We start from the raw sequence: 17288 nt of genomic DNA on the forward strand, positions 1-17288 counted from the left end.
GCATCTGAGGGATACTCATTTGCAATTTTTTTTGATAGCACATTGTAGGGTTTGATGTTTGCCGTGCACTCATTATGGAAAGAGCACAGAAAGTTCTCTCGTAGACTGTATGGAAGTTCCTGTATCACAGTGGGGCTAAAAACAATGCAGAGCTTCCACAGGCTGAGATACACATTTTGCCTGCTCTCAGCAACATGCACTGCTTTGAATGCTAAGAGAGAAAAAAAAAGAAAAGAGATGCCTCCGCAGATTAATAGTTCTAGGTTCCCTACGACCAGTGAAGAAAACCACTTTCTTTCATAACCTGACAGTTTACACTAAGGGAGAAGTCCTAAATTCAGAGGCTTTAATTCAAGTATTACAAAAAGAATGTCCTGTACAGTTGCTAAACAGCTGATGTTTTGTGGCGTTTCGATTTAAATGTTAAGTAATCTTCAAAGAAATATTTATCTAAGAAACTTGAGTGGAAAAAAGCTTTCCTTTAAGAAATAAATACCTTTTAAGCCATAGAGCTGTTTGGATATTCCAGTTATCAAGAAACATCTTGAAACTTGTGGAAAACTGTAAAGCAAAACAAAAAGTGTTACAAAACAGTTCAAAATTCTGACATGTAAATTATAAAAAAAACCCCCAACTTTCTGATGAGTTGGATAAGGTATTTACTCAACTACTTATAACCACAAAATATTTTGGAAGTCAACTGAGAAGTAGAACATATTCAAAACAGAATCTGCTTTCCACCCTTTCCTAAGGGTGTGAACACGTCATTTCTGACTTGGAACATATTCACTGTCTTGAGGAAGAAAATGCGTAGGAAAAGTTACTGAAATTACAGGCAACTACCTACATGGGCATGTATTTTATTTCAAAGAGCCAGAAACAAACCTCTATTTGCTGGATTCTCAGATTTGATATTAGATCCCAACGTGTAACTCCGTTTTTATCATAGCCTCTAAAACCAAACCCTGCTGCATTATTAATTGCATCTGCTGCAATGAAACAAAAAGAAACAAATTAATTATAAACTGCCTGTTTTACAAATTGTGCATCACAAAACATGGAGTTCGTTCAAAATATTTATCACATTTTAAAAGCTATATATTTTTTTTTAAATACTGAGGATCACTGTATTAGACACTCAGAAAAGAACCCAAGCAACACATTGGCTTTCAATAGAAAAACTTGCACAAAAGCAAAAGAATGAAAAGTAGCACTACCTCCTTTGCAGTACAGCTGTTCCCTCTCTCTCATACCACCTACTGAGACTTCCTTGAGCAGTTTGACAGAAAAACAAACTCAATGAGATGCTCCAAGACTGCAAAACAGTGGCTGGTTGCAATGATTTGAGGTAGTAGCTCAACACTCAGATGCACATCTCTGGTCTTTGTTATGCAGCAGCAGCGATGTTTAAAGTATATAGATAAAACCTGTTGGAGCGGGTCCAGAGGAGGCCACAGCAATGATCAGAGGGATGGAACACCTCTGCTGTGAGGACAGGCTGAGAGAGTTGGGGTTGTTCAGCCTGGAGAAGAGAAGGCTCTGGGGAGACCTTCTTGCAGCCTTCCAGTACTTCAAGGGGGCTTCTAAGAAAGATGGGGATAGACGTTTTAGCAGGGCCTGTTGCGACAGGACAAGGGGGTAATGGTTTTAAACTAAAAGAGGGCAGACTTCGACTGGAGAGAACGAAGAAATTTTTCACCAGGAGGGTGGTGAAACACTGTCCCAGGTTGCCCAGAGAGATGGTAGATGCCCCATCTCTGGAAACACTCCAGGTCAGGTTGGACAGGGCTCTGAGCAACCTGCTCTAGTTGAAGATGTCCCTGCTCACTGCAGGGGGACTGGACTAGATGACTTTTAAGGATTCCTTCCAACCCAAACTGTTCTATGATTCTATGACTGCATGATTCACGTCAGGCAGGTACACAGTTGCAGCACCACATGCAGAGCAGTGCCAGCCTAACAGAAGAAAACAGTAATTCGTTAAGCAATGCAGAGTTTGTCAGATTTCCACTAATGGCACAAGGCCACTGTTAACACAACTTCTGAATGTGAAGTGCTTATGATGCATGCCAAAGGTCAAATAGTTCAAAGCCAACAATACTCTTCCCTAGGAGAAAAACCTGCTACTGTCATGTGGAATATGTAGGAAAATACAAGGGATGTCACAGTCTGAGTACCGTCTGTCACTTGCCATCATCACCTTTGCCTCAGCTTTATTAGCTCAGACACTAAAATTTCCTCAGCTGTACTTCTCAAACTAGATGGCCAATTGCAAGGAAACAAGCTTTTTTTCCATACGTTGCCTCCGTTGAGCCAAGCACTTGGTTGCATGCACCCAAACATGGGCACACGTCCATGAGGCAGAAACCTAACCATGCATCCACTTCAGTGGATAAATAAGTGACCATGGGGAGAAGAATGCCAGCTCCTCTCCCAGTTCAGAGGAGTCCTGAGGATTTGGAAGCAAGGTAGGCAAAAGGCTCTGCAGAAGCAATACAGATCTAGTCCTCTAGTTACAGGACACGAGCTCTCTCCGTTAGCTCAGAATTCATCTGAAGCACTGTAATTAGATTGTCACCTTCTAAATTACAGCTAGTAAGGCAAGAGAAATTGCTCAGTTTGTATTACCATATTAAAAAGGGTTTACTTTATACAACAGAGACATGTAAGAGAAATTAGTATGTTTTGCTTTTTCTTTTCTTCTCAACAACTTTTTCCAACGTATTAATCCAGTGCGTTTGGAAAGTAAAAGAAACAATTGACTCAGTTCCTTTCCTGAAGTTCAGTCTCTCCAGTTATCTACCGGTCAGGAAGAAGGCTTTATGACATTTGATTTAATATAGGGTAGTTTATAATATTTTTATTTGCTCATCAATAGCAGTTTTAAAAAACATATTTGAAAAGCAACAAAATTTGCTGCTATACATCTGATATCACTGATGTCAACTTCAATCATTAGACAGTGATTTTATGCTCAATTGGAAACAGCTGATGACATGAACTCCATAATTTCTTGCTAGCTAGAGTACAAAGACTATGGCTAAAGTAGTCATTTTATTAACTAGCATTTAAGTAAGTATTCATTTTAAGTAATTGATTTTATTAACAGATTCTTTTAAGTGCAAAGAACAGCAATGTACAACTCGAAAACATAATATCCAGTGAAACTGTTAAGGCCCCCTCACATTCTACTCATACCATTACGAAACCTTATTAGAAGTTTAGGTGAGGTAAAGTAGAAGAAAGAAGGTTAAAAAAAAAAGTTATTTAGCAAACTAAAAGTACAGTATTTTACCAAAGGAATGTTAGCAAGTACATAAGCAGAAATCCATCTGAAGTACTACAGGGAAAAATGCAACGAACATTATTCATTTTTCAGATTACTCCTACTCTTTATAGACTATGATACTGGTGCATAAGAGCACAGTATTTGAAATTATTTCATTCCACAAGAAGCCCCAGAATTACTATATCCAGACAAGCTGAAAGCACTTCATTCATTGACCAGGAATGAAACTAGCAGCTGTAAATGAGTCATGCTGCTCTGCTACACCAAGGCTTTCTTTATTGCATTGTTTCACACAGATTCTCTCTTGAAAGAATTATGAAACAAACATGTGAAAGTGGAGAGGAGGAGGAAACTGATGAAATCTGTTTTGTGAACCACTTCCAAGATGTCAGCTTACATAAATACAGCATTTTGCTGTTGTATGTGTTGGGTTTTTCTTCAAGTAACCTGAAGTGAAAAGCAAAACATTCTTTAAACTATATCATCTATTCAGTGTCTTAAATCAGTGACTGTGGGTGTTATCCTGTGGGTCAATTAGAACTTTTAGTAAACAAAGACTAAAACTGAAGCGTCACCCATCAAATTCTGAAAATATAACTGTGAATGCCATCTACTATTAGCACCACTACAATATAACTGAATTTCAACATATTTATCTTTTTTTCATGCTTGAATAACATTAAGCAAATTACTGATAACTAATCACAGAAAGAGGCTTAGAGTAACTTTTCAGATATGCCAAAATCAAAGTATTAAAATAAGTAAATTAAAACCAATAATCAGGAATTGTACATCAGACCAGATTTACTACAATTTTTAAAAACCAAAAAAGTCATTGCTCATTAAAGCACTATCACTCTCCAAAAAAACCTTAGGTTTCACTCAGATTTATTCAGGAGACCATGATCTCATTTGCAACACTGTCACAACACTGTGCTTAGATTTATGGTAAGTTTTGTTTCTCAAAAAGAGAGACAGCATTCAATGTACTTTGACAATACCTTGTAATACTTAAATATAATAATGTTTTCCTAAGGCCTCAAGAGGGCACTGTCACTTTTTAATACATGCTTGGTGTGCAGCATCTCAAATTAAACTCAATACATACACGTTCTTTCTTTCTTTTTTTTTTATATATACATACTTACCTAAAGTCCATGCAAAATAATACTTGGGTCTGGCAGCCATAAGAGACACATACAGGTAGAAAAACCTTACAGGCCATGATGCTGTAGCTCGGAAGTTATCATCAATGTTGTATTCCACAGGCAAAGTTTTTGTAATAGTCATGTGGAAGAGTAAGGACAGTCCACAGATTAAAAGTTTCTGTGCCACGGCTATCTGAAAAGTTTAAGATGGGAGACTTTGTAAGCTTCACTTGTGTTCATCTTCTGGAAACAAAGGCAAGTTACAATATTCCTTCCCCAAACAGATATACGTATATATACGTCAATTTTTCAGTAATGATGCAACCAACTTTAAAATAGTTGATAACATTTTACAGAGGCTCAGGGAATATTGTTATCTTGATTAAGTTGTGAGCACCACTTCTGGCAAACACAGCAAATCCAATCTGACTACAGCGAGCCTCTAAAAACTCTTTCAATAACAGGAATATCTTTTACAACTCCAGTTTTTCTTATTTCATTGTCAAATTACTGAAGGAAGTAAGCCATTAAGACATCACAACACAAAGCATATGATCTAGGACAAGATGAGTACAATTGCAGAGATTCCAAAAACAATGGCAAAGCTTCAGTTCGTGGTCAGTAATGAATGGCATAACGCAGGTGTTCAGTTGCTGCCCAACTCAATATATCAACCATCTCTGTTAGATTACTGCAGTATTTAAATTATAAACCAACTAAAAAATACTGAAATAATTTATGAATTTACAGCCAAAATATCTCAGTTCTGTATAACCTGTTTTCCCAACTAGAGTGATCAAGGGGTCCAATAATGTACTCACAGACATGTAAAAATACATTGTTCAGGTAGGACCTGGAGTCAGATTTTCCTCAAAATTCAGTTTTGCTATAACCACCACACTAAAGAGTATGTATTTTTAGGAAAAGCCTTCTACGGTTCTATTATAAAACAGATAGGGCAATAATGGATAACGTTGACTGCTTTAAGTAGCTAGGCTGATCCACATCCCAAGGGCAGATACCATGTTCTGTGCAAGTTCCTAAAGTAACACACTAACCAAGCACCCACAAAAACAAAGTTTGAGAGCTAGTTCATTTAAATGTAATTTTCAAGTTTTGATTTTAAGTAATCTCAATATTTAAATTTAAACATTACAATTTTAATTTACAGTACAATTCTACAAACACTAAGCTTGTCAAGAAAGCAATCAACCTAGCAATTTTTGTTTGAAGCATCAGAACAAAGAGATAACCAGAATCCTTCTTCTGTCCATCCTTCCAAGTACACCTGTCCAAACTTTTAAAGATAACATCCTGCTTCAATTAGAGTGCAGTTCATATACCTAGTTCCAAAATAAAGAGTAATTCTGTTCCGTGACACAAAATGGAGCATTAAGTGCCCAACTGAAAACACAGATTTCTGCAAGACACGCAGTATCAAAGATTCACTCAGTCACACAGATTAAGAGGTGGTGCAAGCGGATAAAAAAAAATTAGACTTGGAAAAACTGTAAAATAGTGAGGGTAACTTTGGATATGGCATATATTTCAGGTGGCTCACCTCAGAAGATATTTCAGAGAGGATCCGAAAACCCAGACAATTAAACAGACTAGAAAATTCAGGAGGCAACTACCTATTATCAGCTAAACCTGGTGTTTAATTATTTGTTTCTACTTGCTTTCTAATAAACTTCATTTTAATATTTTACTGTTTTACGGAAGTTAAAAGTAAAAGGCATTAACTTTCTAAAAATTTTCCTTTGTTTTTCTAGCAACTATTAATTCATCTCTCTTTTTGCCAGAGCAAAGGAAAAGTTTAGTTGGCTTAACTCCTTCAGGAATTTAAACAGAAATTAATGTTCAGAAAATCAGTTATTAACAACATTAATAAATCTTTAATTTTGGTATGCAATGTCTGCAAAAGTTAGATATTTGTTAATACTGAAAGGCATCACCCCAAAGTTCTGAAGACAGTTGCAAGGACTTAACTTCAGTAGTCTAAGCAGTAATTTAAAGTCTTGTTCAATTTAAGCCTGAGAAACAGTATTTCTAGGCTGGTAACATTAACATGCAACTTAAAAGTATAAACATAAAAATATAAAATAGGTTTTTTCCATTTGAAGATCTCTATAAAGCCTCAAAATATGTTCTGGCAACTTATAAGGAAACATTATCTGTTTAAAGGCCTGCTTTTTACTATTTACCAGTTTTTCTATTAGTAAATACAAATCATTAGTCTGCCTATTCAACACAATATGCTTACTACCTCTTTGAAGGTTTTTAGCTAAATCACGGAGGTGAAAGCTCTTTTCTTTTAAAGAAAAGCAGCAGAGTTTCAAAAAAATTTATCTTAAGAAAAAAATAATCAACTCATACGGGGTTCTGCTATAAATTGTACTTTAAAATATAAACTCTCCAGTTTTCAATTTGTAGTTGTAGAAAAAATACTGTAGGAGGAAGGTGTTTTAATCTGTTTATAAAGTATTTAAATGATGTATTTCTACAATTTTTTTTTTTATGACAAATGAGTTTTAGACTGTATCAAATGATCTGAATCGGGCCACGACGCAGTGCAGTATTTGCTACAATAAGCAAAGGACCCAGCACAAACAGCCAGGACCTACCAGATTCAGCAAGAGTTTATACTTGGATTGGCCTAAATATTATAAAATTACAGCCTGAGGATTGTTTCTAGCACTCCAGTTTTGAATACATTTATGCAGAAACAGAAGTCCTTACCTGACACCAAAATAATCTATAGCTCAACTATGTATAGAAATGCATTTGGTAAAACATTAATTCACTTCCTAATGCTTAATTAACTAGGTTATTGATACAAGCTTCTCTGCCAGGGCGTAAATGGGTGATCACTGGATTGCACATTCACAGGAGGGCTGCTCAGTTTTTACAAGGATGAAGTAACTAATTTAAAAGTTTAAAGTTTAATTTCATTCACTCTTTAAAGTTTTCAACATATCAAGTTGAAAAGTAACACCTGGTTATTGTGGAATAACTCAAAAACTACACTTCCCCAAAGCAACTGTTCTGTTAAGGAAGTAAAAGAACTTAAGCTGCAGGATAACTGATCTCACATGAAGTAGAACATAAAATGTATTTTACAACAAAAAGGTAGAAAGGCTTGGCTCATTTAGCTTTGATGAACAAAAACTGAGCATAACTGTGTAAAAATATCAAATGTGGCCAACACGAAGAAGGTAATAAGGTACTTAACCTAAAAGACAATGCCAGGACAAAAGCAAATGTGCATTCATTAGATGGGAATATAATTAGGTTGAAAGAGAAAGGAGTTCAGGAACAACTTTCTAATTGAAGCAATAAAGGCAAAACATTCACTAAGCTCAGGAATTTTAGAAAGATATTATTGTATAAACATGTATAACATATATATAAATATATACCAAAAAGTAGAACAGGATCTTTTAACTTTTTATTTGAATGAATCTGTTATTCTTCTCTGTTGATAATCTATCAATAAGGAGCTCAATATAATATTGAGCTGTGTTAAAACATACTATTTTGAGGAGGTTAGCACCTCAGGTAAAAATTACAGGTAATTAAGCAAGAACTTTATAACCTGTAGGAAGAGTCTGGATAATAAGCAAGAAAGCAGATATCTGCTGACAGGAATCTTGTATTTTAAGGGTAGCCATAATAAAAAGAAACTTACAAAGACAGATATTAATTTCTGAGAGTTGACACCACTTTGAGCACCAACAATTGATAGCTTGCAAAAAGGCACAATAGGAGGGATATAAGAAATAAGTTTTAATACGTTAACTAGAGTCATTTCACATGCAATGAACACAGCAAAAATACTAAACCAAGGTAACATCATGCAGTCAACACAGGGTATAGAGGGGGAGGCTGGCATGAACTACTCAGAAATGAAACTTATTGTAACTCAGCTGAAGGATTTTTTTTTCCATTTACTAGATTAACATTTGCTGATCCCCATTACATTTCATATTTTGAGTTACCTAACAATTTATTCTTCTTGAAATAACAACATGAGAATCAAGGAATAAATTTAAAGTATTAATGCTTTTTAAACATTTTTCTAGAACAAGACAATGAGTATTTTAATTGATGCAGCAAATGCAGTAAAATTGTATCACCCATATTTCTCCAAAAGCACACACTACTCTCTGGTGTTATAGAATGAAGCTAGATTTCTCTAACACCAGTTAGGAGATGAAGTATCAACAACATAGACAGTTTCTCTTTATTTTTATGCCAAAACCTAATGCAGCATAAATCGCAAAAAGTTTCAAGCTTCTTAAGAGCAATTAATTTTAAGGAAAACTGCTTACCTGAAAGAAGAATCCATGATAGGTTTACATTTATTTCTACTCTGTTCAGATTGCTAACAAGATTATGCGGTAAAAACTCGGAAGTCCTACCAAGCAGTTAGTAGATGCATGTCTAGAAGTACTGATACTGGTGAATTTGGTTAGTTCTATTTATTTGCAATAATTTTACTACACTATTTTTCTGCAGAAATAGGATTTTAGTACGTAAGACACGATGCCTATACTGAGCCAACACGATGTCTAAAAACAGAAGAAGTGCCTGCCACTTTGCCAATACAGCACATCAGTGCGATGCCTATACTGAGCCGACACGATGTCTAAAAACAGAAGAACTGCCTGCCACTTTGCCAATACAGCACATCAGTGCAGGCTACAGACTACACGGTACCAATCTATGCAAGGAATTCTCTTGTGTCTTTCTCCCTTCCCAAGTACTTGCTCCACAGCACACTTCTATGAGCTTAGTTACTTTGTCAAGATGTGGAGAGGTTTAAAGTGTTATCATCCTCCAGCCACTAGTTTACATTCCTGTGGTGCGAGTTACTACAACCACACAAGACGGGTAGAATGGAACGTGCAAAGAGTCCTCATCCACATTCAAAGGATGGAAGTGGCTGGAGATGACACAACTGATTGGGAAGCACTCCCTGTTAGCCCAGCTGTGGGGATGGTAACCTCCAGATGGTAGGACGTGACAAGCAGTTGTATGTGGGAATGCCTTCATCTGCTCCAGCAACAGCTGGTGGTCCATAAGATAAGCAGAAAACAGGTAATTGGCACTGGAATTATCAAAAGCTATTTATCTGAAGTGTTCCAGTCAACTCCATGATAACTCTGCTTTGTATGTGTGGTAATAATTATCTCAGGCACACACAAATTTAAAAGTCTGATAGACTCCTATTTAAGAGAATATGAAAAGAGTGAAAAGATAATATTCAGTACCCTGAGCATTAAACTAATTGGATTAAACTTTAAAAGCAACAAGCTTCGGAAGCTTTTGCTTTTAATCCATGCCATACAGTATCTCTTGTAAGGTATGGTCAACTGGACTTCCTTCTGTATGTATTTGGTCTCTTTTCCAGTAACAGAACAAAGCAAAAAAAGAAATATGTTGTATGGATTACTAGCCGTAGTGCTAGGCTAGTACATCTTTTACAACACCTTCAGATGAAAATCCATCCTTAGTACCTCTCTACATGAATGAAAAGAAGAAAAATGAAACTATTTCTGTGAGTGTTTTTCAACTTGTTACACATGAATGTTTTCTACTTGCTGCAAGGAGACATTAAAAAACAGTAGATTTTCAGAATGCTTATGAAACCTTACTGGAACTTTTAAGTCTCATCAGCTTTCAAATGACAAATTGTGCACTTTGTCCTTACCAAGACTTTTTTTATGCTTTGAAGGAAACATGCATAAACTGTTTTAATTTAAAGACTACTTTTTACCATATAAGCTTGTTAGGAAGCTCCGATTTAGTCTGCTTTTATCCACAAGATCCAGACTGGAAACCATGGAGAAAACCTGCCTTAAAAAAAATAAGCATTTAACTTCTTAAACAGGGAGCTATACTGTTGATGAATGAACTCCAGAAACAGCTCAGAAGTTATGCCTGTAAACGAACGGTGCAAACCAAGCTTTTCATGCAACGATTACGTAAGCATTGGCACTGCAAGTCATACATCTTACATTTGGAGAAGGATCCGTTTGTTCATAGTTTGTATCTTCCTTCCCATTTGCTTCAGACTGTTGCAGTTGGTATGATCTGCCTTCAATGAAAGTAATATAGTCTTTGTAAGAGCATAACGGGCCTGCCAGGATACCCATGAAATTACAGTTGTAACTTAAATACTCCAGTAGACTTGGCATGCGTCTGTAATTCAAAGACAAGCAACTTGTGAGATGGAACGTGTAGTTCTACAGAATTTCCACAGTAGGAAAAGTCATACTCCATGTTATTGCTTACTCTAACTGCAGTAAAAACCTCATGTAGAATAGCAGTTTATGTGTCTTTTGTAATCACAACTTAAAACATTCTACACACAGCATTTCTTTCCAACGCATACTGAGCGTTTTCAGACAGATCTCCAGAACTCTGGTGACTCCCTCCTTGCCCAATAGAGGCATCTGGCTGAAGCTGAGCCTGGGGAAGGAGAAGGAAGGGTGTTTCCCTAACTGTTTTTCAACTGTTTATGTTTTCCTTTTTTTCCTCAATAACTGAATCAGTAAACAAAGGTTTGTTGTTAACTGGCAGGAAAATGCCTCAAGTCAAGACTGTTTTGCCCAGGACAACATACTATTTTCAAGTCTCCTAAATAAAGAAAGGAGAAAAGGTTAAGTTAAATACCAAAAACCCAGAATTAAACAAGCATGTTCCTCCACCAGCTACTTTATATGTGTACTAAGTGTTAACTAGTCTCCTATCTGATATGGCATTAATCTGCATAGACTGTATAGATCTTCGAATGATTTTCTCAAATAAGAATAAAACCTACTTCTAGCGGTATTTTTGAGAATAGATGTACAAATTAAGCTACAAATATAAAAAGCATGGATCTGTTTTACATGAGTTTGTAAACTCTCTATCTTGAATGTGAACTGTAGCAATCCCAGAGAGTATTAACATAGCACACCAAACACCAGCTTCTCCCCACCCCCAGAAATGAAACTCTCAGAGATGTCTGAAAGCCTACCTTACAGCCAAGCACCTCTGTGATGGAGTCAAATCTTCATTTTTCCGAAACATTCCTAGAGAAGAAGACAGGAAAAAAGAAAAAATAAAGAAAAGCTAAACCCCTCCACATTAATTAGCAGTTTCTTTACTCAGCAGAGCAAGCCTCATGCTGCAATGTAATTTCTTAAGTCCTCATGTAATTTCAGAGATATTATGTCTCACAACATTTTTGCTGGAGTTGGATCAAACAATTCTTACTGTTGACAAAATTACAAACTCTTGTATCCTCAGTTATATCCAACAGTGCCTAAACCTGAAACCACACGGGTTTCAGGAAAGCATTGAGAAGGCTTGTAAAAAGTGTTGAGAAATACAATTCCCCTACATTGGTTAAGATTTCAAAGTCTGCAGGTTTTAAAACCCTTTATTCCCAGTCCTGGAAACTGGACAAGCCCCAAACCCCTTTTAACACTGCAGTAGCCCAGGGACATTACACTAGTCATTGGACATTTGATGTATAGTATGAACACAGTCCAAGATAGACTTAAGCAATTAAAAATTTAAGGCAGACCTCAAGAGCACCTTCATGCTGCAAGTAAAGATTGTAAACAAGGTCCAGTGAAGCAGGCACATAGCAAAGGCTGCTCGGACCTTTTTCATGAGCACTAATGAGAAGCCCTAACGCCTGCTAGCAGAAGGGGACAGGCCAAGGCCAAGGTCAGCAGCAAGACTGAATTGACTTTCTTGCCATACATGGCACTTTCTGAAAAGCTGGTGGCTTACCCCTGAAAAAATAAGCTTCAAAATTTGTACTCACATAAAAGAGAAAAGTAAAAAATACGACCTTTGACGCTTTAAATTATTATAAATTATTATAAAATACACTAATTCAGGGGCACAGAAGAAGCAGAGCTCCTTCCTTCAGACAGCCCTGGTTTATACCAGCCAGCACTGTTTGCCAAAATGACTACTTCAGCTCCTCCTGCAGCCTCTCCACTGGTTCAGACACTAGCACATGCATCCATTCCCCACTATTCACATTCACAAGTTTTCTTTGCCATCGTAAGCACTAAAAAAATTATTTTTTTATGAGCATAGCTTCCTAAAGGAAATATTTATGGAATCCCACTTCAATTATCTTCCTCCCTAGAATGAACAGAGGTAGTATAGATACAAAAATACCCATGCGTTTTATTAAAATAAAATTCAAAAGGTTCAACAAGGCCAAGTGCAGGGTCCTGCACCTGGGTCAGGGCAACCCCTGGTATCAAAAGAGGCTGGGGGATGAAGGGATCGAGAACAGCTCTGCTGAGAAAGTCTCAGGGGTACTGGTAGATGAAAACCTGGACAAGAGCCGGCAATGTGCACTCGGAGCCCAGAAGGCCAACTGCGTCCTGGGCTGCATCCAAAGCAGCGTGGCCAGCAGGTCAAGGGAGGGGATTCCGCCCGCTTCCTAAAGGAAATATTTATGGAATCCCACTTCAATTATCTTCCTCCCTAGAATGAACAGAGGTAGTATAGATACAAAAATACCCATGCGTTTTATTAAAATAAAATTCAAAAGGTTCAACAAGGCCAAGTGCAGGGTCCTGCACCTGGGTCAGGGCAACCCCTGGTATCAAAAGAGGCTGGGGGATGAAGGGATCGAGAACAGCTCTGCTGAGAAAGTCTCAGGGGTACTGGTAGATGAAAACCTGGACAAGAGCCGGCAATGTGCACTCGGAGCCCAGAAGGCCAACTGCGTCCTGGGCTGCATCCAAAGCAGCGTGGCCAGCAGGTCAAGGGAGGGGATTCTGCCCCTCTACTCCACTCTGGTGAGATCCCACCCAGCTCTGGAGCCCTCAGCACAGGAAAGACATGGACCTGTTGGAGCAGGTCCAGAGGAGGCCACAAAAATTATCAGAGGGATGGAACACCTCTCCTATGAAGAAAGGCTGAGAGAGTTGGGGTTGTTCAGCCTGGGGAATAGAAGGCTCCAGGGAGACCTTCTTGCAGCCTTCCAGTACTTCGAGGGGGCTTCTAAGAAATATGGGGACAGACGTTTTAGCAGGGCCTGTTGCGACAGGACAAGGGGTAATGGTTTTAAACTAAAAGAGGGCAGATTTAGATTAGACAGAAGGAAGCAATTTTTTCACATGAGGATGTTGAAACACTGGCCTAGGTTGCCCAGAGAGGTGGTAGATGCCCCATGCCTGGAAACATTCAAGGTCAGGTTAGACAGGGGCTGTGAGCAACCTGATCTAGTTGCAGATGTCCCTGCTCACTGTAGGGGAGTTGGACTAGATGACCTTTAAAGGTCCCTTCCAACCCACACTATTCTATGATTCTATGAAAATAGGTGATTCTATAGAAGATCCTCCTCCACTCACAGAAAGGTTGCCTTCAACCCCACCCACCCCTTGATGCCAGTAAATCCATAGAGGGGAGCCCTTGTATTTCATCCAAGCATAAGGAAAGTTTCAACTGGAGCCCTTTTTTTTTATTTTTTTTTTTTAGATACCAAAATCAGTCATGCTTAAGACAAAAAAAAAGACTGGGGGGCAGGTGGGAAGTCAAACCTCATTTAGTTCTATGACTCATGGAAATACTTATCTAAAGCGAACATAACTGTTGTCTTTGTGTGGCTCCAGGAACTGTGACCTATGCATACTTGCAACTAAAACTGTACTTTGGTCTTCAACAAAATTGAGAATACAGAGGGGTTATCAACTTGTTATGTCCTCTCTTCCAATATGACCTGGAAAAGTACCTTCCTTGGCCCTAATCCTTCACAGTGGAAAGTCATCCCCAATCATACCCACTGAAGGCAAGAAACTGAAGGACAAAGCATCGACCCGAACTTCATGCAGGCACTTTCTCTTCCCCATCATTATGTTTTCACATCATCTATTATCTCCTCTCTTCCAATATGACCTGGAAAGTACCTTCCTTGGCCCTAATCCTTCACAGTGGAAAGTCATCCCCAATCATACCCACTGAAGGCAAGAAACTGAAGGACAAAGCATCGACCCGAACTTCATGCAGGCACTTTCTCTTCCCCATCATTATGTTTTCACATCATCTACTTTGCTACAGCAAAGATTTCTATGCTGATAACTGTACTGAATGAAAAACATGGGAGAAGCATTTTGAAAGGTCCGTTAACCTTTATGGCCACAAGATTACAGTTCTCAGGTAGTAATCTTTGAATTTAACACAAATTTAAACAGAAATTTAACACAAAGACTCCTATAGAGAGGTGCAGATCACACGACATGACTGGTATAGGGAAGTAGCCCATACAGAGCCACCAGGCTCTCACAGCATAAACAATGCAAACCGACCGGAGCAGGAGTGTATATATATACACACATATATATAGATATGTATATACTTATATAAGTATTTTACCCTTAAGTCATAAAGAGAAAGCAGTCACCAAGTGTGTGCAAATGAACTTGCATAAAACCAGACTAACCACTAGATAAAGGTAATTAGTCAAATGAAAGATTTCACATCGTTTATGTGGTATGAAAAAGGAGGAAAAACCCTCAAACCTGAAATAGAAGAATCTAAGCACTGAAAAATAACCTCTACTTTTCGAGGGGTGAGGAAGAAGGAATTGGTATATGTAAAACAGGTTCAAGTTATATACATACATACATACATGAGAAGTCACTTAAGGCCTAAATAACCTGTTGCGCAACACACTTGCTGTCTCAAACATACTGCATACAAGTAAACCTCCATTAATTTTCCATTTTCCTATCTCACTCAGATTTTCCTCCAGCCAGCAGCTTCTTTGAGGTCAGTTCAGTGGCTTTCCCTGTGTGTTTTTTAGTGTTTGTTTGTTTGTTTTTTTAAATACCTTCTCAGTGTCTTGAAGGCCTATTTATCATCTTAGCACGCAAGAACAAGAAAACCATTGATCTCTGCCTCTGTCGTACTCTTGAAAGCTTTCAGAAAGTTATTGTTAATATTTTTTCCTTCATAGAAAATACATACGGAAAAGGCGCTCTTACACTGGTGCTTATCCAGTATGAGCTGCATTAATACATATACATTCAGTATTTCTCAGGCAGCGTATCTGCCCACGGGAACAGAGGGCTCATAAATCACAGCTGTTCCCTACCTACTACACACTAGAGATGAAAAACCCCAGTCCAACAGCATGCTGCTGCTAGGGAACCTATGAAGTTTTGTAACATTTCTCTGGTTAGAATTTGTTTTCTCTTGTCCTAAAGCAGGAGACTATTGCAAAGGCTGCAGCTTTTAGCTGCTACCAAATCACACAGTGGAGATTAGAGAAAATGGGTTTTATCGAACATCTGTTAAGAGAAGTGAAATCAGTTGGTCATTCAGCAACTATAACTCAGTTTTCTCATCTGTAAAGTAGGAAATACTCCTAAGTTCCTTCCGTGGTACAAGAATTTTGTAAATCATGAGTAACAGTGCTCTAGACCACACCCAGTGGTCTAGACCATGAGGAAGTTGCATCTTTCCATTCTCCCTCAGGCAGCCACATCCCAATGGTAACAAAATCAACATCTTTAGGTATACACCGATCTCTTGCTACATAGGCTTTATTAAGGTTTATTATGACTACTATCATGCTCTCACTGCGATAATACAACATTTACAATAATATCATAGCACCACCACAGCTTTGCGGTCAATCTGCTTGAATATATCCACCTTTGTATTTACATGAAATCTGGCTAATCAGTAACTCCTTAGTAATGCTTAGACATAAGATTATATTACATTAATAATACTTAAACGTGGAGATCATTACAACAGCAGGCTCTGCTGTAATTACAGTAAATTTTAATTTCAGGTTCTGAAATGGATCACCAGTGGAGCCCAAATGCATGATGTTATTAAAAATATTTTAAGACCTGAAGAAGACAGACAGACAATAACAGTTTTAGTTGTTACTAGCACATTGGCAGCAACAAAAGCAAAGAGACACAGACACCAGCTGAATAAAATTGCAAAGAAACCTCCAAAAGCAAGAAAAATCAGAAGTCTTGATATCCAGAGAGCTGTGCAAACCAACGTAGGCCCAGAACAACACTTGAACACTCAGGAGGGGAAAAATACAATTCCTTTAAACACTAATAGCATGTGCTTTATTCAAACTGATTTGGTAACCAACACTGCAACAGTAAAGACCATGCTGTCATTAACACAAGAGGGAGCACTTTAAAAAAAGATCAAGAGACAATTGGAGAGAGCGAGCGTTAAAAGAAACTCCTAGACATAAGAAGAAAGCATAAAGTTACCAGAAAAATAATAATAAATACACTCCCACACACCACCACACCAACAGCTGCAACTTCTTTGCTGTAATACCAGCATTTACAAAGTGGAACTGGGTCATGACGACCTATCAAAAATCCTTAAGAGTACTTAGTTCTACAAATGTAAGCGCACATTTCTCTTGTCTCAAGAGATGTTCAATTTTCTCTGGCTTATACTTTCAAAATAGCAACCATCCAAATACATTTTAAAAAAGAAATAGTAATAATAACAAGAACAATAATAACAACAAAGACCTATTTGAAATCAGAAAAGCACACTGATAGTTTGAGACCTTTATTTTCATAAACATAACAACATTCTTAACTGATCACCTCTCACTACAACAAAAAAAACACCACTTAATCGCAGAAGTTGGCCAAAACACAGTATGTTCCCTTTTACCATAGGGTCACATTGTGACAATCGGCAGTTCAGCCTGGTAATCCTGTTCTGGTTTTGTAGGTATTTACACCCTATGTACAGAAATATATAAGCTGTTCAATGCTTTTCCACCCTTTAAGCAAGAGCAGGGATTGCAGGACAACCAAGGGATCAGGCCCAGC

The 17288-nt window shown here is 37.8% G+C and overlaps 1 protein-coding gene across 1 annotated transcript; it reads right to left on the reverse strand.

Annotated features, from left to right (window-relative positions):
• Nucleotides 1-496: 496 nt before the first annotated feature.
• LOC104628227 (membrane-bound O-acyltransferase domain-containing protein 2) lies at nucleotides 497-16804 on the reverse strand (the record flags this gene model as incomplete). The annotated part of the gene is made up of 6 exons (XM_010296739.1): nucleotides 16777-16804; nucleotides 11462-11516; nucleotides 10458-10641; nucleotides 4438-4630; nucleotides 886-989; nucleotides 497-561 (listed from the first exon to the last, which is right to left on the reverse strand). Coding segments are annotated over exons 1-6 (629 nt in total), but the record flags the coding sequence as incomplete, so codon positions are not given.
• Between the last annotated feature and the right edge of the window lie 484 nt (nucleotides 16805-17288).

Source organism: Phaethon lepturus, unplaced genomic scaffold (assembly GCF_000687285.1).
Source record: "Phaethon lepturus isolate BGI_N335 unplaced genomic scaffold, ASM68728v1 scaffold9371, whole genome shotgun sequence".
Lineage (NCBI taxonomy): Eukaryota > Metazoa > Chordata > Aves > Phaethontiformes > Phaethontidae > Phaethon > Phaethon lepturus.